This window comes from Pristis pectinata, chromosome 1 (assembly GCF_009764475.1).
Source record: "Pristis pectinata isolate sPriPec2 chromosome 1, sPriPec2.1.pri, whole genome shotgun sequence".
Lineage (NCBI taxonomy): Eukaryota > Metazoa > Chordata > Chondrichthyes > Rhinopristiformes > Pristidae > Pristis > Pristis pectinata.
The window spans coordinates 107,088,787-107,109,495 of record NC_067405.1 but is presented as its reverse complement, the minus strand read 5'-3'; the positions used below and the strand labels follow the sequence as shown (position 1 = coordinate 107,109,495).

Below are 20,709 nucleotides of genomic sequence, written 5' to 3'. Positions count from 1 at the left end.
CCTAATCAGACTCTGTCTATCCAAATGCTGGTAGATCCTGTCCCACAGAATTCCCTCCAGTAACTTCCACACTACTGATGTCGGGCTAACTGGCCTGTAGTTCCTGGCTTGTCCTTGCTACTCTTCTTAAACAATTGAACAACATTAGCCACCTTCCAGTCTTTGGGAACTTCACCAGTGGCTAACAATGAAGGAAATAACTCCTCGAGGGCCTCTGCAATTTCTCCTCTGGCCTCCCACAAAGTCTGAGGATGCACTCAGTCAGAGCCTGGGGATTTATCCACCTTAATGCTCTATAAGCTGCAAATACCTCCTCCCTCGTAATATGAATGTTCTCCAAAACATCTCCACTTGTGTCACTTATCTCTTGAGCAACCATGATTTTCTCCTCAGTAAACACAGAGGAGGAATATTTGTTAAAAATCCCACCCATCTCCTGCAGCTCGAGACATAGGCGGCCCTGCTAATCCCCAAGGGGACACACTCTCTCTCTCTCTAGCCACCTATTTACTCTTAATATAACTATAGAACCTCTTGGGATTTTCCTTAGCCTTATCGCCAGATCCATCTCATACCCTCTCTTTACCCTCCTGATTTCCCCTTAAGAGTATTCTTACTCTTTTTGTAGTCCCCAAGGGACTCGCTCGTCCCTGACCTCCTAAACCCAATGTATGCTTCCTTCTTTTTCTTGACCAGATCCTCAATATCTCCATCAGCCAAGGTTCCCTAAATTTGCCAGGTTTACCCTTCACCCTAACAGGAACATGCTGCTTCTGGACTCTTGATATCACACTCGTAAAAGCCTCCCACTTGCCATTTGTTCCTTTCCCTTCAAACAGGCTCACCCAATCGACCAATGCTAGATCCTGTCTAATTCACCTGAAATTAGCCCTGCTCCTGTTTAGTACCCTAACCTGTGGACCTGTACTATACTTTTCCATCACTATTTTAAGATTAATAGAATTATGGTCACTAGAGCCAAAGTGACTGCCACTTCAGTTATCTGCCCTGCCTCGTTCCCTAAGAGAAGGTCCGGTATTGAACCCTCCCAAGTAGGGCCCTTTATTTCATGACTTGGGAAACTTTCCTGGACACATTTCACAAATTCCACCCCATCCAGGCCCTTAACACTCTGAGTAGTCCAGTCAATACTGGGGAAATTAAAATCTCCCACTAATACAACCCTATTCTTATAATTATGAGCAATCTCTCTACATACCTGCTCCTCATGTTCCCGCTATTAGGGGGTCTATAATACTGTCCCCTAAGAGTGACCCTCCCTTTCTTACTTCTAGGTACTACCATATGGCCTCACTGGACGATCCCCCAAGAATTTCATCTCTAAGTACTGCTGTGGTGTCCTCCCTTATCAAAAATGCAACATCCCCTCCTCACTTACTAGTATCTCTGTTATGCCTGTAGCATCTGTATCCTGGAATATTGAGCTGCCAGTCCTGCCCTTCTCTCGGCCATGTTTCTGTTATGGCTATAACATCCCAGTTCCTCAGAGCCAATCCACATTCTGAGTTCATCCACCTTGACTCTTAAACCTCATGCATTGAAATAAATGCAGTTTAACTAGGTATTCCTTTCCCTGCCTTTACTGTGCCCCTGGCTATCCTGATTACTAAACTTGCTCTCGCTGGCTATTGCTTTATCCTGTGACTTGCTCCTGTTCAGAGTCCTACGCCCCTGCCAATCTAGTTTAAACCCTCCTGTGTAGCATTAGTAAATTTCGCTGCACGGATATTGGTCCCTCTCTGGTTCAAGTGCAACCCGTCCCTCTTGTACAGGTCACCTCTACCCCAGAAGAGATCCCAACGGTCCAAGAACCTGAATCCCTGCCCCCTGCACCAGCTCCTCAGCCATGAATTCATGCAGCCTACCTTTCTATTTCTGAACTCACTAGCACGTGGCACCAGGTGTAATCTGGAGACCACTACCTCGAGGTCTTGCTTCTTAACTTCTTACCTAACTCCCTACACTCATTCTGCAGGACCTCATCCCTTGTTCTACCTATGTCGTTTGTTGGTGATTATTCCATCTTCATGTCAAGGGGCCAAAAAAAAGTGTTGAAAATGAATAGCGCATTAAGAACAGACGTCATGACATCGAACTGATATAAGGCACTCCCAGTGATGAACTTGTGTTTTGTTTGAATTTGCTCATCTTTTCCCAACTACCACTGGCTAGTTGTCTGAAAGTGAGTAGAAACCGTTAATCTATAAAATCAGCAACTTGTGGAAATAGATATAATGCCATTCAGTTCTTTTAATATAGACAAAACAATGTTGTGAACTGACATTGATTCTCAAGAGTGAATTACCTTAGTAAATTTGAGGTTCCCTCCTGATATTAAGGGCTATATACCCTGCTTTAGGCATTGAGGGAAGATTATTATGATAGAGTCCTATCCCGAATTCCAGTACTTGTTGGATAAGACCAATGTGCTCGATACCTTTAGTGATAAGGAGAAAATTAGTGGGAGAATGGTTGTGATACTGACTGAACTAGGCACTGTGGATCAGAGTGCAAAAAAGGAGTAGAATAGAGATATGGTGCTGGCCTACAATTAGGATTCCCAATGGGTGCAAGGGCAATCAGACATTAGGGTAGGTGACATGGCTGGGAAGAAAGTTGGAAAGGGGCGAGGATGATCCATTGTGGACTGTTGTTGTAGGGATGAAAATGGTGCAGGTCCCGCTGAGGGAGTCTTGGAAAATAAATTAAAAACCAGGACCTCAGGTGTGGAAATCTCAGGATTAGTACCCTTGCTGCATTCCATTTGGCACAGAGGTAAACAGATCAGGAAGGCGAACGTGTCTAAAGGAGGGATCTGGGAATGAGCAGTTCAATTTAGGGGACACCAGTTCTTTTTCCTGGTAGGACTGAGCTGAGTAGCTAGTAATAGCTGAATAGTTAGCATTGATTGTTCTTTAATTAGGATCTCAGTGAAAGATTGAGTTGGCTGCTGGAATTAATTTTAATAAATAGGGATGGGTGATACTGTAGAGAGGGCTCATTCAAAAACAATAATAACAAAGAGACTTTCAGGATTAGAAAGGGGAAACGAGCAGAATTCAAATAACAGGTGTAGAGATTCCAGGGGATGGGAATTCTCAAATAACTAATGTTGTTAAAAGCAGCATGGCATTTAAGCTACAATGTGTAAAGGACAACATCAGGGCAGATGGATAGTTTAGGGTCGTTTAACAAAATAAGAGATTTATGTTTAATGTGCAGAAATAAATTGAATCAATTAGAGGCTCAAATAAAGTTTAGAGGATGGCCTTTGGTGAGACATGAGTACTAGTTGGTACAAACTGGAAGTGGTGAATTCTTGCTTTATTAATTATCAATATAATATGAGGGAGCTAGAATATAGATAAGGGAAAAGCAATCAACAATGACTGTATGGTTGGAATTGAGAAATGAGAATAGACTTAAAAATATAAAAGTAATGAAGTGTATAAAAGTTGATTATATTCAGAAATTAGAAATGTTTCAATTGAAGACTTTAGAGGAAGAGTGGAAGACTTTAAGTTACATACAGAATGGGAAGAGCAGAATAGCTCAAGCAGAAATGATGTGAATTTCTTGATTGCATTAAATGGTTTTCTAGGACTTGGTTTCTGTGGCCTGGAATGTGCAATCGGTGGTGCAGCAGTGGCATTTGTTGCTTATCTAGAAGTAAGCTGCTAACAAAGATTTCCTGATGTCAATGATAAGGATTAACTTTTTCAGACATTGTTGCTGTGAGGAAAAATAAAAGCAAAAATTATACATAGTATTTATTTTAGGGTTTATCAAATGTAATTTCCCATAACCGATTTTTGTAAAAGTTGCCCCCTTGTGGCCATATAACATTATTAAAACATTATCAATCAATGTAGAATTGAAAAAACTTTGAACTGACTTTAAAACAAAATATTGTCCCTCTATTTGTGCATGATGAATTAAAACAGAAATTCTTTGAACTGTTCTCTTGTTTGACTATGATACGTCTCATAAATATGTAGATTCCTGATTTTGTTATGAACTATACATTAATCTTCATTTCTTAGTGTTTGCCTCGGTTATTGTACTCACACTTTTTAAAAAAAAACTTTTCATTTATTTCTAGTGCATAGCATATATTTTTACCACCTCTCAAACATTCCCCACTACCCTACTGTCCATCATCTCTTTCCTCAAAGCTGTACTCATCATTGCCAATTTCTATAGTTCAGGGGATCTGTTTCCAGGCCACAATGAATGAGCCATGAGGAAAGATGCAAGACAAGCCTGCTGAAGCACACAGTCTAATTTACTTGTTCTTTAGGACGGAAATGCCAATTATGCAGCCTCCCTTGCAATACATGAGGATTGTAGCTTAATTAAGCATGGGATATATCCTGCAATCATTTGTATATCAAAATGCAAACACTATGAAAAAAGAACAATCCATTCATTATTAGCATTGTTATTAACACACAAACTATAGTAGCTATGGATCTAATTCCTGCCTTGAACAATGGTGTAATGGACTTGCAGAAGGAATTGCGGCCACCACTCCCTGAATTTAGTGTTTGGAATTTTACCTACTTATTTGCTGAGCTGCAAAAGAAAGCATGTTGTAATCTCTCAAAAGTTATTCAGAAGGATGGAATTATTGCTTGGATCTGCTAGTGGTGCAGAACTACTGGGAACCAGAACTACTGGGAACCAGAACACAAGTCATGCTACATGAATTAGAAAATAGCTATGCCCAGTATCTCAGTGAGCAGAGGCAGCTTGAAGAATGTTTTTATTGATTTTACTTTTACATCCATTTAGTTATCAATATTTCATTGAAATAGAGTAAAAGTCTGTTAATCTCAGGACTGTGGTGGTGCCAGACTGGCAGATTTTCCAGATTATTGGATGTTATTCCAATTAATATTTCAACACATTTTTAAATACACATTTTTGTCAATGTTACACAGTAGTATAATAAATTTTACAGATGGTGCCGTAATTTCCATGGGAGTGCGGGAAACAGAACCCATTGTATTTAAAGAGAGTGCGGGAACCATGAGAATTAGCATGCAGTGAGCCAGATGCCAAAACATTGGGATTTCTGAACAATTGGATAGCAGGTTAAAGGTATTTTACTGTATTTGAATACATTGCTTCACCATCTATCACAGGCTAGCTAATCTGAGCTATCTGTCACAGATTTTTAAGAAAGAATCACCATAAACGGAAGTGGAATTTTTCCAATCTTTTTCTGGACTAAATCCCAGATCCCTAAACATTAGTTTAATTAAACTTGACTCTTTGCAGCTGTGTCCAAAGAAATAAAAAGATTTAAAGTATCTCAAAAGATTCAAAATCTATTTTTGAATCTAGTTTAAATATTTATGGGCTAACATTTTCAACATAATTTTCAAGTGAAGAGATCTTAAGCATTTAACAAAAAGGGTAATTAAGTAGAATGTACAATGAATTCTTGTTTCTTGTTTGTGATAGCTGTTTGAAAATAATAAAGATGGACTGAATTATGATGCCTGGAAGAATATTTACATGTGATTTAGTAAAATTTGTTCCCAAAAATTCTCTTACTTTCTCTCTAACTTGCTGATAACACCTGTGCCTTTGTTTGCAAAATAAGATCAGCTATGAACAATTAACCAGTATGATTTAATTTTGCATGTCTAGCTTGGTTTTGAAGTGATCTTGCAGTAGTTGAGTCTGTGATATACAGTGCTTGGAACATATTATTTGGACAATATGTGTGCAGTAACAACATTGACTGTATAGCTTCTGTCCCCACAGATCTATACCATAGAGTCCTGAGATGTCTGGAACACAGAAGTATTTTGTTTCACATACCACTGAAGATATACAAGTGCAGAACAGTTTATACAAGACAGCACAACCAGACTTTCACCATTTGAGTCAGACATCAAGTACTGTGCTCCCAACAGCAGGAAATTGTGTACAAGAGAAGTTTAAACAGACAGCTGACAGCCCTTTGCAAATATCTGAAGATACGCAAGTAAGCAAGAATTTAAAAAATAAAGTTGAAGATGACTCCCAGTTATTAAGTCAAGCAACTAAGGCAGATCCCCAAAAGAAAAATAAGAGATCAATTGTTGAAAAGGGATATAAAACTAGTAAAAAGAAATTGATAGGTTTACAACTGCATGAAGTAGACGGTAAAAAAGAGGTTGCTTTCAAATCGGCAATAGCTCCAGTTGCAGGTACAGTTAAAGGTTTATTTATGACAAGAAGGCCCGAACCACCACCTAAACCTAGTTCTTTGAAACTCGTTGCTACACTGAAGTCTCCTACACCAGAACCATCTACTCTTGTTTCTGAGCAGTCTGATAAAGTTTCTACTTCCAGCATAAGATTGCATAGTAGTAATGTTAAAATTGACAATGAAGTCAGTGAAAGAGGTAACATTGTTTCTTCAGATACAACTGAACAAAGTAATAAAAAGAAAAATCTCAACAAATCCTTCTCTCCAACAAAACAAACATCAGATGACGCAAGTGTCCATTTTGGTAAAGAAGATGGTGCTCATACCATTCATTTTCAAGGTATGAGGTCTGCTTCAGAACTGCTAGAAGAAGCTAAATATCTCACAATGTCAGACGCACCAAAAATATATGAAACAAACTTCCAACTGAGCAAGCCAGAGCAGTCTCTGACCGCAGCCCAGCAAACATTTACAGCTAAGGCAAAATCTGTAGATGAAATCATTGCTACACTGCGGTCTGCTAGCCAAACCACCTCCCAGTCTGCTTCAGATCTGAAGATCAAAGGATTGTTGGACAGAGTGCTTGGTTACAGTTATAGCAGTAAAAGTGAGGTAGGTGAACCATAACAGACTGATATTTTCTTTTAACTGAAAGTTGAATGTTATGAAGGATGTAGTTTTTTAAAAGTGCATTACTGTTTGTTACAGTGTTTGAGGCGAAAACTTGGAGAAGTAAGGAGTGGTGGGTCTGATTGCTTTAAAACACTGAACAAAACCGTAGACATCATTGCAATAAGTACACTTTTTAGTTGCAATACATAAATCTAAGTGCACAACTACAGTAATGTATGATATAATGTTAAAGAAAGTAATTTTTTTAGTTTTCTGTAATGGATTGGAATGTCATCATCATCAGTTATGTCACTGGGAATACTCCGAAACTTTATACAAGCAATCCCCACTTTATGGGATGGTGGGGGTGGGTACATTCCTCGAAGATGTCCCATATTGAGATTTTTTTTTCCATAATGTGAAGCCACATCATCTGTGCATGCATTAAGAAATATGTTGGGGAAAAATGTTTATTTTATTACATGTATCAAATTTTTGGCCAATAATGTGTGAATTCTGTAAAAGAGAATTTCTGTAACCCAAAGGGCAATAACATAGGGATTGCTTGTACAATTAACAATCAATAAAATTCAACCAAAAAATACATTGATTAATTTGAATTCTGTGAAAACGATGCTAATTGAAAAATGAAAAATTATTATATTATAGAGCAAAGACCTAGGGTCCAGGAAATATGAGCTATGTATTTGCTTTATTTATCTTCCCTTTCACTGTAGGGGGAGAAAAGTATAAATCAAAGGTAAAACAGAACTTCCAGTAAGCAGACAGTAACAGTGGTAAGGTGATGGGACAATTGTGCTGTTGCCTGTAATTTCAAGATACTTGTGCATCTTGACCAAACACACAATGCAGGAAATCTCTCTGGTTACTCAAGCTCAAGGTTGCTGAACTTGGAGAATGACTGGTGTCACTGGAGAACATTCAAGAGGAGTTAAGTTTCCTGGGTTGCATATTCCAAGTCATCCTGCAAGCCTGGAAGAAGAGATAGGCAGTGCAAGAATTATCTGGGAGGATGGTGCTCACAAACTTGTTTTCAAGGAGTGTACACTAAGAAGGATAAGGAATGCATTCAAAATCTTATCTGAGGTACTGTGACCCAGGTGTCTGCACAGAGTGCATATATTTATATAGGATGTCAAAACCTGGAGGAGGGTCCATAAGAGATTTATCAGAACGTTGTAAAGGAATTTAATGTGAAGAAGCTAGGATTGGTCATCTTAGGCCAAATGAGGTTAAGAGGAAATTTAGCGGAGGGGTGTTCTGAAGCAGTATGTACAGAGTCCTTCTAGGGAGGAGGCCATTCTTGACATCTTAGGGAATAAAGACAGGCATGTGACTGAAGAGTCTGTGGAGGAACCCTTTGAAAACAGTGACCATAGTTTCATAAACTTCACATTGTCATGCAAAAAGATAAAGCTGGTTCTCAAGTTAGGGCCCTAAACTGGGTGAAAATGGATTTCAATCATGTAAGACAGGGCTTGGGAAAGGTAGATTGGGAGCAGCTGCTAGAGGGGAAACAACATCTAATCAGTGGGAGGTTTAAAAGTGAGATAGTAAGAGTTCAGAGTCAGCATGTTTCTGTAAAAGAAGCAAGATTAGTAAATTTGCAGACAACACAAACAATTGGTGGTGTCATAGATAGCAAAGAAGTTTGTCTAAAGATACAGCGGGACTTAGATCAGCTGGAAAGTTGGGTGGAGTAGTGACAGATGGAATTTAATCCATACAATTGAGGTAATACATTTTGGGAGGTCAAATTCTGGTAGGACATAAGAGTAAATGGCAGGGACCTTTGGGGTGTTGATGTACAGAGAGCCTTGGAGGGCAAGTCCTTGAAAGTGGCGATGCAGTTGGATATGGTAGTGTAAAGGGCATTTGATATTCTTGCTTTCTTAGGATGAGGCATTGAGTATAAGAGTTAGGACGTCATTGTACAAAATGTTGGTTAGACCACATTTGGAGTATTGTGTACAGCGCTGGTTACACTCTACAGGAAGGATGTGGTAGCAAAAGAGAGAGTGCAGCAAAGGTTCACTCGGATGTTGCCTGGAATAGAGGACTGTAGTTATAAGGAGAGATTGGGTAGGCTGGGTTCATTCTCATTGGAATGTTCAGATGCTGGAGGGTAACCTTTGAGAGGTTTATAAAATTGAGGGGCAGAGATAGGATAGTTAGAATCTTCTTCCCAGGGCATGAGAGTCTAGAACTCGAGGGCACAGGTTAATGTGACAGGGAAGAAATTTTAAAGGAGATCTGAGGGTGGTGAATATCTGGAATGAGCTGCCAGATGAGGTGGTGGAGGCAGATACAATTACAGTGTTTGAAATATGTATGAAGATACTTGAATAGGAAAGGCATAGAGGGATATGAGCCTAATGTGGATAAATGGAATTAGCATAGATAGGCAATATGGTCAGTGTGGACGAGGTGGGCAGAAAGTGCCAGTTTCTGTGCTGTATGTTTCTATGATCCTATGAGTTTGAAACTGCAGGGTTTACATTGATGGGGAGAAAATGTTTTTACTGGCAGTGTGGATCAATAAGCAGAGTCCATAGATGTGAGATTAAAAAAACAAAGATGAAATGATTTTCCTTTTAACTACATAAATAATCTGGAACTCATTCTCAGGAAGGATGGTGGAAGTAGTTTTAAAAGAGATTTGAATAATACTTGGTTGATATAGGCACGGTAGCATAGTGGTTAGCATAATGCTTTACAGTGCCAGTGACCCAGGTTCAAATCCAGCCACTGTCTGTAAGGAGTTTGTATGTTCTCCCCGTGTCTGTGTGGGTTTCCTCCGGGTGCTCTGGTTTCCTCCCACATTCCAAAGATGTACAGGTTAGGAAGTTATGGGCATGCTATGTTGGCGCCGGAAGCGTGGTGACACTTGCGGGCTGCCCCCCAAAATCACTACGTAAAAGATGTATTTCACTGTGTGTTTTGATGTACATGTGACTAATAAAGATCTTATCTTATCTTAGATATATATTTCTCAGATCAATACCTGAACTCCAAGGGTACAAGAGGAAATGACACAAACTATAGGAATTCAGAAAATTGAATGATGATAACTTGATTAGATTTATCGTAATATTAAAGATAATGGTACAGTCATTTCTGTTGGAAGGGGAATATAACCAAAAAAATAGTGACATTCAGCCAGATTATTCTGGAATTGGCCAACTGCCTGGATTTGCTGCCTGCCCAGATTTAGCTTTCCTTCATGTGTCAGGCAAGATGAGCTGACTCACCACAGATATCTGGCTATCAAAGACTTGTTTGTTCTTCTTCTCAGGCAGTTCCCTGAGATTGAGATCACTTGCCTCCAATCTGGTTTTGTGGGTTCTGAGGTGGTTAGTGAGGTCACTATGGGAATACAGATAGATGGAGTAGGAGGCGGCTGACAGGATGGGTAGTTTGTAAGGTGGTGTGCTTCTTAGCTGCTTTCACAGGGCTTCTCTGTCCTCCCAATGGATGGCCTCAAGGTTATCAGTGCCATCCCGAATGCACCATCTCCATTTTGAATGGTTATGGGCCAGAGGTTCCCAGGAGTCAGTGGAGATGTTGTACTTCCAGGTAACTTTGAACACATTGTTGAATCTTTTCCTCTGGAAACCTGGTAATCTCCTATGACAGAGTTCAGAACAGAACTTCGATGTTGGATGTCTGGTGTCAGGCATCAAGCAACTCGACCAGCCAGACAAAGTTAACTAAGAGTGACAAGGGCCTCAAAGCTGGGGATGTTGGCTCGAGAGAGAACATTGACACTTGTTCGCTTGTGTGAATTTGGAGGACTTTGCAGAGACAGTGTTTGTGATATTTTTGAGATGCCTTGGGATTCCTGTTGTAGGTAGTCCTGGGTCTCAGAACTATGTTGGAGGGCATAGTCTATCATGCAGCAGTGATCCCTGCTGTCCTTTGTGCTTCTGAGACCTGGACTATTATCCACAGCAGATATCTCAAAAGTACCACCAGCAATATTTGCAAAATCCTCCAAAGGTTTTTATTTATTGTTAAATTACTTATTAAAAAAACTAATTAACTGTATTTAAATAATTAAAAAAAATTTAAGAATGGAAAATTATAATAATAACAAAATAATTAAAATATAAAAGTAAAGTAAAATAAATCAAGCATATACCGAAATACTAACAAATAATTAAAAAGATGAAAATAAAGCAAAATAAATCAATCAGGTAGCTTCTTCAATAGAATCAGTGACCCAGTCTAAATCAGTGAGGTCACCATTCACTTGCCAGTCCTCCCCAATGTACATCACTATCCGTAGAACATCAGATGATCTCATTGGTGAGTCCACTGGTGGAGTAAATATTAGATATTCTGCCATCTGACCTCTAGACCATTTTGAACTTCCACCTTCCTGCTGTTCACCCACAAGGAGCTCCGAGACATACTGAGGCATGATAGCCAGACTTCCCTATGGAGCCATTATTTATCGGCTGGCACAATTTCAGAATCAGGTTTATTATAACTGACGTAGATTGTGAAATTTGTTGTTTTGTGGCAGCAGTACAGTGCAAGACATAAAAATTACTATAAGTTACCATAAAAGTAAATAGATAAATAAAATTGTGCAAGATAGGAATAACAAGTTAGAGTTCATGGGTCATGGACTGTTCAGAAATATGATTGCGGAGGGGAAGAAACTATTCCTGAAACATTGAGTGTGGGTCTTCAGGCTTCTGTACCTCCTCCCTGATAGTAGTAATGAGAAGAGGGCATGTCCCAGATGGTGAGGGTCCTTCATGATGGATGCCGCCTTCTTGAGGCACCGCCTCTTGAAGATGTCCTCAATGCTGAGGAGGGTTGGTCACATGATGGAGTTGGCTGAGTCTACAACCTTCTGCAGCCTCTTTCAATCCTGCACATTGGAGCCTCCACACTGGGCAGATGCAACCAGTCAGAATGCTCTTGACCGTAATCTATAGAGATTAGCAAGACTCTTTGGTGAGGGTTCAATTTGGCCTATTAGGAAACACATTTACATGCAATAGATGGTAGAAGTTTGGAACACCCTTCCACAGATGACAGAGCAATTGTTAATTTTAAATCTCAGACTGCTAACTTTTTCTTAACCAGAGATATTAAGGGATGGGGCAAAACAGGTTAATGGAATTAGGCCAAATATCTGCTGCAATCTCATTGATTGGTGGTACTGAGTTGAGGGACTAAAGAATCTACTTGTTCCTATGTTCTGACCTAAAAGGAAAAGATTTCAGTTGTTTGGGGATGACCAGGCTAGAGAGACTAACTGGTAGTTTGTTTAGATACCAATGTAATGAGTCAAACACTTTTCATCTGTGCAGCATGATTCTATGCACATATTAATGCCCATGCTATTTTTCACCCCAAGCTTCTTCCATCTTCAGATGAAGACATGGATTCTTGATGGAGTAATTTTTATTGGTTTTGGCAGTGCTCTGGTATCATGTGTGAACTGAGGCAACAAATGTTCGCGTAAGTTTTGATTGTGGACAGCCACTTTCCAGAATGATTCATGAGATAATAATCAGAAAGGAATCCTTGTCCCATTTTCCTCCTTGTCCCATTAGTTTAGGGACAGGAAGGCAACATCTATTATCTCAGCGTAAAGTAGGAACTGAAGTAATGATATTTTGATTTGTATACTTTTTTGCCATATTTTACAGAATCTTACTTAAGAGACCTTTAGGGACCCAAATTGATATTTTGTTTCAGCTTAGTTTTTATTCCTGTCTGGAACCTCGTCACTTCCATATGCCATTACATTTCCTCCTTTATGTTCTATATGGTGTTCAATGCTTGTCTGCCTGAGAGGTTAGTTCCAGATTCCTATCTATATTTTTCCAGTGTGTTTATATAGCAACCTGCTGCTACATTTATTTGAACATTTGTAGTTGATGGCATGCATGTAATGTCGGCAGAGTGACCTGAGTGCCAATTAATGGCAACAGTGAAAATAAGATTGCAAGTAACTTAAGTGGTATATACACAATGTTCTTTATTAGTGTTTCTTTCCACAGAGAGAAGGATACGATCATCATGGATGGTAATTTAACTTGCAATTGTATTACCATGTTATAGGCTGGGGAATTAATTACTGAGTTATTTACATTATTGATAACCATTTTGACTATCATTACATGTGAGAAGACAGGTAGCTGAAATGGAGTGGGAGGCAGGTAGATTGATGGGCTCATTAACTTTCTGACTAAATATCATTTAATCACTATATCTCAGCAGGAAATTTCCAGCAGCTCAGGCAGCATCTGTGGAAAGAAAAATAGAGTTTGCTTTTCAGGCTGAAGAACCATTGTCAGAACTGAGAAAGAGAGAAAGAAGTTAATTCTTAGTTGTGGAGAAGGAGGGGTGTGTGTAGGGAGGGGTAGATTTAAGGTGATTGATAGAAGAACTATAGAGAAGTCGAGAGAAAAATATCATCCAGAAGATGGTGAGAATCTGTAAGTCTCACGATATGTAGATAGGGTGGTGAAGAAGGCATTTGGCATGCTGGCCTTCACCAGTCAGGGCACTGAGTATAGGAGTTGGGAAGTTGTGTTGCTGTTGTATAAGACGTTGGTTAGGCTGCATTTGGAGTATTGTGTACAGTTTTGGTCACCCTGTTAGAGGAAAAATGTTATTAAACTAGAAAGAGTGCAGAAAAGATTTACTAGAACATTGCCTGGACTTGGGGGCATGAGTTATGAGGAGAGGTTGTGTAGACTAGGACTTTATTCCCTGGAATGTAGGAGATTGAACATAGTCATTGCCTGAAAGGGTGGTGGAGGGAAAAGCCCTCATTTTATTTACAGTGGCTTACAAAAGTTTGGGCACCTGTAGTGTGAAAGGTCATGGCTGTCATGTGACCGTGACAACACTGACCCCTCTGGCTGGGATGACACCATTGAGCACATGGCTGAAAGTGACACCACTGTTAATCTCCCCCCCCCCCCCCCTCCCTCCCTCAGGATGTTAGGGTAAGCTATGCACTACTTCAGGGTAGTTAGTTAAAGATCCCAGAGAGCGTTAGAGCCAATGTTTGTCCAGATTCAAAGTGTTCAGACATTGTATTGTTTATTCCTTGATCATTTGTAACCAGTTCATTGTGTGTGTGCGCGTGCATCTCACCCCTGTTGCAATTTCCCCCACATCTCGTGACCACCTGTGTGCACGCGCGTGAGTGTGCATCCGTTCCCATCCATTCTGTCCCCGCGTTTGTCTTTGTAAATAAATTTTCCCTTTTTAAAATACAAAGACTTGTGTCTGAAGCCCTCTGTCTTTAAGACCGGGAAGAACCTTTCTTCACAACAGCACCCCTAGTCAAAATTTCTGTTACTGTGAATAGTTAAGTGAGTAGAAGATGAACTGATCTCCAAGAGTCATAAAGTTAAAGATGAAACATTCTTTTCAACACTTTAAGCAAGGTTAGTGTATTATTTTTTGTTTTGTACAATTTTAGAGTGAAAGAAGGAAAGGAGAACCATGCAAATGTTTGGGCACCCCAAGAGATTTGAGCTCTCGGATAACTTTTACCAAGGTCTCAGACCTTCATTAGCTTGTTAGGGCTATGGCTTGTTCACAGTCATTGTTAGGAAAGGCAAGGTGATGCAAATTTCAAAGCTTTATAAATACCCTGACTCCTCAAACCTTGTCCCAACAATCAGCAGCCATAGGCTCCTCTAAGCAGCTGCCTAGCACTCTGAAAATTGAAATAAATGATGCCCACAAAGCAGGAAAAGGCTATAAGAAGATAGCAAAGTGTTTTCAGGTAGCTGTTTCCTCAGTTCATAATGTAATTAAGAAATGGCAGTTAACAGGAATGGTGGCGGTCAAGTTGAGGTCTGGAAGACCATGAAAACTTTCTGAGAGAACAGCTCGTACAATTGCTAGAAAGGCAAATCAAAACCCCCGTTTGACTGCAAAAGACCTTCAGAAAGATTTAGCAGTCTGTGGAGCGGTGGTGCACAGTTCTACTGTGCAGCGACATCTGCACAAATATGACCTTCATGGAAGATTCATCAGAAGAAAACCTTTCCTGCATCCTCACCACAAAATTCAGCATCAGAAGTTTGCAAAGGAACATCTAAACAAGCCTAATGCATTTTGAAAACAAGTCCTGTGGACTGATGAAGTTAAAATAGAACTTTTTGGCCACAATGAGCAAAGGTATGTTTGGAGAAAAAAGGGTGCAGAATTTCATGAAAAGAACACCCCTCCAACTGCTAAGCACGGGGGTGGATTGATCATGCTTTGGGCTTGTGTTGCAGCCAGTGGCACGGGAAAAATTTCACTGGTAGAGGGAAGAATGAATTCAATTAAATACCAGCAAATTCTGGAAGCAAATATCACACTGTCTGTAAAAGAGCTGAAGCTGAAAAGAGGATGGCTTCTACAACAGGATAACAGAGACACAAGCTGAAGGTTTTGCCATGGCCTTCACAGTCCCCTGACCTAAACATCATGGGAAATCAGTGGCTAGACCTCAAAAGAGCAGTGCATGCAAGACAGCCCAAGAATCTCGCAGAACTAGAGGCATTTTGCAAGAAAGAATGGGCGAAAATCCCCCAAACAAGAATTGAAAGACTCTTAGCTGGCTACAGAAAGTGTTTACAAGCTGTGATACTTGCCAAAAGGGGGTGTTACTAAGTACTGACCATGCAGGGTGCCCAAACTTTTGCTTCGGGCCCTTCGCCTTTTTTGTTATTTTGAAACTGTAAAATATGGAAATAAAAAAGTAATCTTGCTTAAAATATTAAAGAATTGTGTCATCTTTAACTTTATGCATTTTGGAAATCAGGTCATCTTTTACTCGCTTAGCTATTCACAGTAACAGAAATTTTGACCGGGGTGCCCAAACTTTTGCATGCCACTGTATTGCTTGCTTAAACATTGGCAGTTCCATAGCCTATAAGGTCACTCAGCAAAAAAGTGTATTTAAGTTTGATGATTTTTTCTTTTGGCTAGCGTGGACATAATGGGCTGGATGCCCACTTTCCTCAACACTGATTGTTGATTATTCCACTTCTGATGAAAGGCCCTTTAACTGACTCTTTAAACATCCATGTTGGATTGGACTTCTGCTCAATGCCCTCTTCCTATTCCTCTTCCTCAAGGCCATTTCCCCACTCTTTCTTCTCCTAACAAATAACACTGTTCTATATGGCCTTCTCCCTATCACACTGTAGATCTATGGGAATGACTACCAGAGTTCCAATGTCAGAGTGATTTGTTTTGGTTTAAGTTTTGTAGCATATCTTTAACTGTATTATTCTCTTAAGAATTCTGAAACTGGAAAATTCTCCAAGGAGTCAACAATGCCTCTCTACAATCAATTCCAGTAAACCAATAAGAAATTGATGTTCCATTCAAATGGCATAGGCAGGGCTGTTCTTGCTGCATCAAAATGCTCTGTTCTCCATTCAGGTTAAATTTGGTATTAGTCGCATCATTAAAGCCCACTTTGGTTGCTCTGATGTCAAATCAGTGTTGCACGCTGATTAATGTCACAATCTACCTATTCTGCATACTTGTAGGATATGCAAACATACAAAAGAGCATTAGTGTATGTGATCTAAAAGAATGTGTGAAAAAATGTGCACTTGCGTTTTGTGCACAGCATTCCATCTGAATCAGACCTGCTTTACCTAAACAGGAGATGCTGCAGACCACAATTTTGGAGGCCCAGCTGTTGTGTTTGCACGAGGGCTTGAGTGCACCATTCCTTTCTCCTCATTATTATTAAAATACGGTGCTTGGTGTCTACCTGCCGCCTGATCACTAATTGTGTCTTGCCAAATTTCAGCAGGAAATGGCTAATTTCAGGTTAGAATGACTAATTACTGTGGAGAAAGAAACAAAATCAGAACTTCTGATGCTGAGTTATCAAATTGAAATGTCAACTCTGTTTTTCAATCTGCAGATGTTTGCTGATCTATTGAGTACTTCCAGTGTTTTCTGTTTTTTTCCCCCAGATTTTCACAATAGTTGGTTTTGTATGCCAGTAGCAGTTGTATGTGCTACTTTAAGAAAGTTCCCCAGCACACTTCAGCCTTGCCTTGGAAGTCCTGATCTTTGTGCTTCAGGGAGGTGACTCAAACTGCACTGGGAGCATCTCTCACTGGCACTTTAAGTGAAAGGACAGTGGACACTCAGGCAGACTCCCTCTGTGCACTGGAAGCACATTGCTGACGGCCTGTGTGCATTTATTGATAACACCATGCTGGTTGTGCCAAAATACAGACACATTTAAATTCCTTCCCCATGTGGCTTTAATTAATGTTTTAGAAAAGCTGTCATTTAAGGTGACAGGCAATGTATCAGTATCAGAATAAATGGAAATTAGCAAGAATACTTATTATTTAAATAGCAGCTTGAAAGTGAATTGAAAATAAAATGGATCTGATGCAGAAAAGGGTTAATATGTACCACATACTTGTTTTAACACAGTGTAGCACTGTGCTGATATCAGCAACATGGTGAATTTTGAAGCTTGAAAAAGATTTAATTTTTAGATAGTGAAAATGGGGAGAGGAACAAAGAGGTAGTTCATGCGTTTAAGCAACAGAAAAGTATTACTGTCAGATGATTTACATTCATGGCTATTGGCCAGGTTGGGCTGAAATGCAAATTGACCTTTAGGCTACTGAGTAGATAAAATAATTAAATTTATTGGAGAGGAAAGGATTGTTGTTTTCAGTTGATCACCTACTTTCATATAAAATAGATGCATGAAATGAACTACATGGAGCATTTTTTGTGTTTGTGATAGTTACTGTATAGCTTCATATGGGTATTTTTAAACTAAGTGTTGGTGCAGTGGAAATCAGATTTAGTACCTGTTTGCATAATAGTCTAACTAACCTTGCTAATAAGAATGGAAAAAAAAATAGTCACTGTGTAATAGCTCCCTTTACACTTTTCATGTTTGCTTGAATAAGGCTGAAAGTTTATTTTGGGGAAGGAATGACCAACATGTTTTTCTGGCTGGGCTCTTGTTTTTCTGTCTGCATTACATCTGGAAATATATTAAAATAAATTGGAAACTAGATCTTTCCCATGGTTAATTATTGCACACCTGTCCAGGTTGTGCATCTGTTGACTCATTCCATAAGTGTAGATCTTTAAGCTTCATCTAGTGTGTGATCTAATAATATTCAGAATAGTGATGAGAGTAAATGTAGCTAGGTTAATATGAGGTATTTTATATAAGATGTATAAGGTTCAATTTTTGTACTTTCACTCTACACTGTCAATCATGCTGAATAAATAAAACCTAGCAAGCACAATTGGTGCAAAATGTTTTGGGATTTAGTATTCACAGAACTATCAATATCTATTTGTCACCTCATACACCTGACCTTGAAGTTACAGTGGCATGCAAAAGTTTGGGCACCCCTGGTCAAAATTTCTGTTACTATGGATAGCTAGGCGAGTAAAAGATGACCTGATTTCCATAAGGCATAAAGTTAAAGATGACACATTTCTTTAATATCTTAAGCAAGATTACTTTTTTATTTCCATATTTTACAGTTTCAAAATAACAATAGGAAAAGGGCACAAAGCAAAAGTTTGGGCACCCTGCATGGTCAGTACTTAGTAACACCCCCTTTTGGCAAGTATCACAGCTTGTAAACACTTTCTGTAGCCAGCTAAGAGTCTTTCAATTCTTGTTTGAGGGATTTTTGCCCATTCTTCCTTGCAAAAGGCTTCTAGTTCTGTGAGATTCTTGGGCTGTCTTGCATGCACTGCTCTTTTGAGGTCTATCCACAGATTTTCCATGATGTTTAGGTTAGGGGACTATGAGGGCCATGGCAAAACCTTCAGCTTGTGCCTCTTGAGGTAGTCCTTTATGGATTTTAAGGTGTGTTTAGGATCATTATCCTTTTGTAGAAGCCATCCACTTTTCATCTTCAGCTTTTTTTTTTACAGACGGTGTGATGTTTGCTTCCAGAATTTGCTGGTATTTAATTGAATTCATTCTTCCCTCTACCAGTGGAATGTTCCCCGTGCCACTGGCTGCAACACAAGCCCAAAGCATGATCGATCCGCCCCCGTGCTTAACAGTTGGAGAGGTGTTCTTTTCATGAAATTCTGCACCCTTTTTTCTCCAAACTTTCCTGCATCTCACCACAAAATTCAGTGTCAGAAGTTTGCAAAGGAACATCTAAACAAGCCTGATGCATTTTGGAAACAAGTCCTGTGGACTGATGAAGTTAAAATAGAACTTTTTGGCCGCAATGAGCAAAGGTATGCTTGGAGAAAAAAGGGTGCAGAATTTCATGAAAAGAACACCCCTCCAACTGTTAAGCATGGGGGTGGATCGATCATGCTTTGGGCTTGTGTTGCAGCCAGTGGCACGGGAAAAATTTCACCGGTAGAGGGAAGAATGAATTCAATTAAATACCAGCAAATTCTGGAAGCAAACATCACACCGTCTGTAAAAAAAAAAGCTGAAGATGAAAAGAGGATGGCTTCTACAACAGGATAACAGAGACACAAGCTGAAGGTTTTGCCATGGCCTTCATAGTCCCCCGACCTAAATATCATGGAAAATCTGTGGCTAGACCTCAAAAGAGCAGTGCATGCAAGATGGCCCAAGAATCTCACAGAACTTGAAGCCTTTTGCAAGGAAGAATGGGCAAAAATCCCCCAAACAAGAATTGAAAGACTCTTAGCTGGCTACAGAAAGCGTTTACAAGCTGTGATACTTGCCAAAGGGGGTGTAACTAAGTATTGACCATGCAGGGTGCCCAAAGTTTTGCTTCGGGCCTTTTTCCTTTTTTGTTATTTTGAAACTGTAAAATATGGAAATAAAAAAGTAATCTTGCTTAAAATGTTGAAGAAATGTATCATCTTTAACTTTTATGCCTTTTGGAAATCAGGTCATCTTTTACTCACTTAGCTATTCGCAGTAACAGAAATTTTGACCAGGGGTGCCCAAACTTTTGCATGCCACTGTATTTGGAGAAGTGAACTTTGTAGTGGTTCTATTCTGACAATTTCACCATGTCTTGTATTGCCTCTTATTTCTGGTTGAAAAAATATTCTAAAAGTAAGAAAGTAAAACTAACTTGCTGTTGTGCCGGCTATCACCATCATAGATGTAAAGATCCATAATTTATTTCCTGATGTAACTTCTGGGATTCCACTGTTTTTTTTTGTCTGTTTTTCTATGTACTATCTAAAATCTTAAAATTCATTTGGCTTGACTGCCCATCAGTGACTGAGGCTAGCTGAGGCATTTGTTCCTTTTTAAATATAGCATCTGGGGAATTGGAGTTGTTGGGTGGGGAGGGAGTGGGGTTGTGGTGGCGGCGGTGCCATTGGATAAACAGGGCTGGGTTTAATGTTTGGTAGCAGAGGAGGGCAACTATTTCATTATAATTGGTGACTTCCTCTGCTGTCAAACTTTAATTTCCATCGTCCACTTACCTGATGTCTGTCACCATTTCAGATTCCAAACTGCTAAAGGAATCCCAAAAAACTGGGACGTTGCTCTTAAAGAGGCAATTGGGGCACACGTCACAGAGTACCACATGGTGTTGTGATTGCTTCAGGCGAGAGTGGTGTTACTATGGCAGGGCAGGTGGTGCTACTGCTGCTGCACTCCTTCTGGGAGCAGAATGTGTCCATGCATTGATGGTGAAGCTCCCAATAAAGAAAATCATACAATAGATGCAGTGCTTCATATCTTTCGTTGCTGGAAGTGCAGCAGATGTTGAAACCTAGACAACATTCTGAGCATAAAGTATTTTGGCACAGATGTAGGGAAGCTACTGGAGAGGATTCTTTGGGATAGGATTTATGAGCATTTGGAAATCCATGCCCTAATTGAGGACAATCAGCATGGC

The 20,709-nt window shown here is 39.7% G+C and overlaps 1 protein-coding gene across 1 annotated transcript in view; it reads left to right on the top strand.

Moving 5' to 3' along the window:
* The first annotated feature begins 6,244 nt into the window (after positions 1–6,244).
* Positions 6,245–20,709, top strand: part of ttc6 (tetratricopeptide repeat domain 6) — a 165,070-nt gene continuing 150,605 nt past the window's right edge. Inside the window, exon 1 of the mRNA XM_052015541.1 lies at positions 6,245–6,838. Coding sequence (XP_051871501.1) covers positions 6,245–6,838 — 594 coding nt within the window. The remainder of the gene's footprint in view (positions 6,839–20,709) is intronic.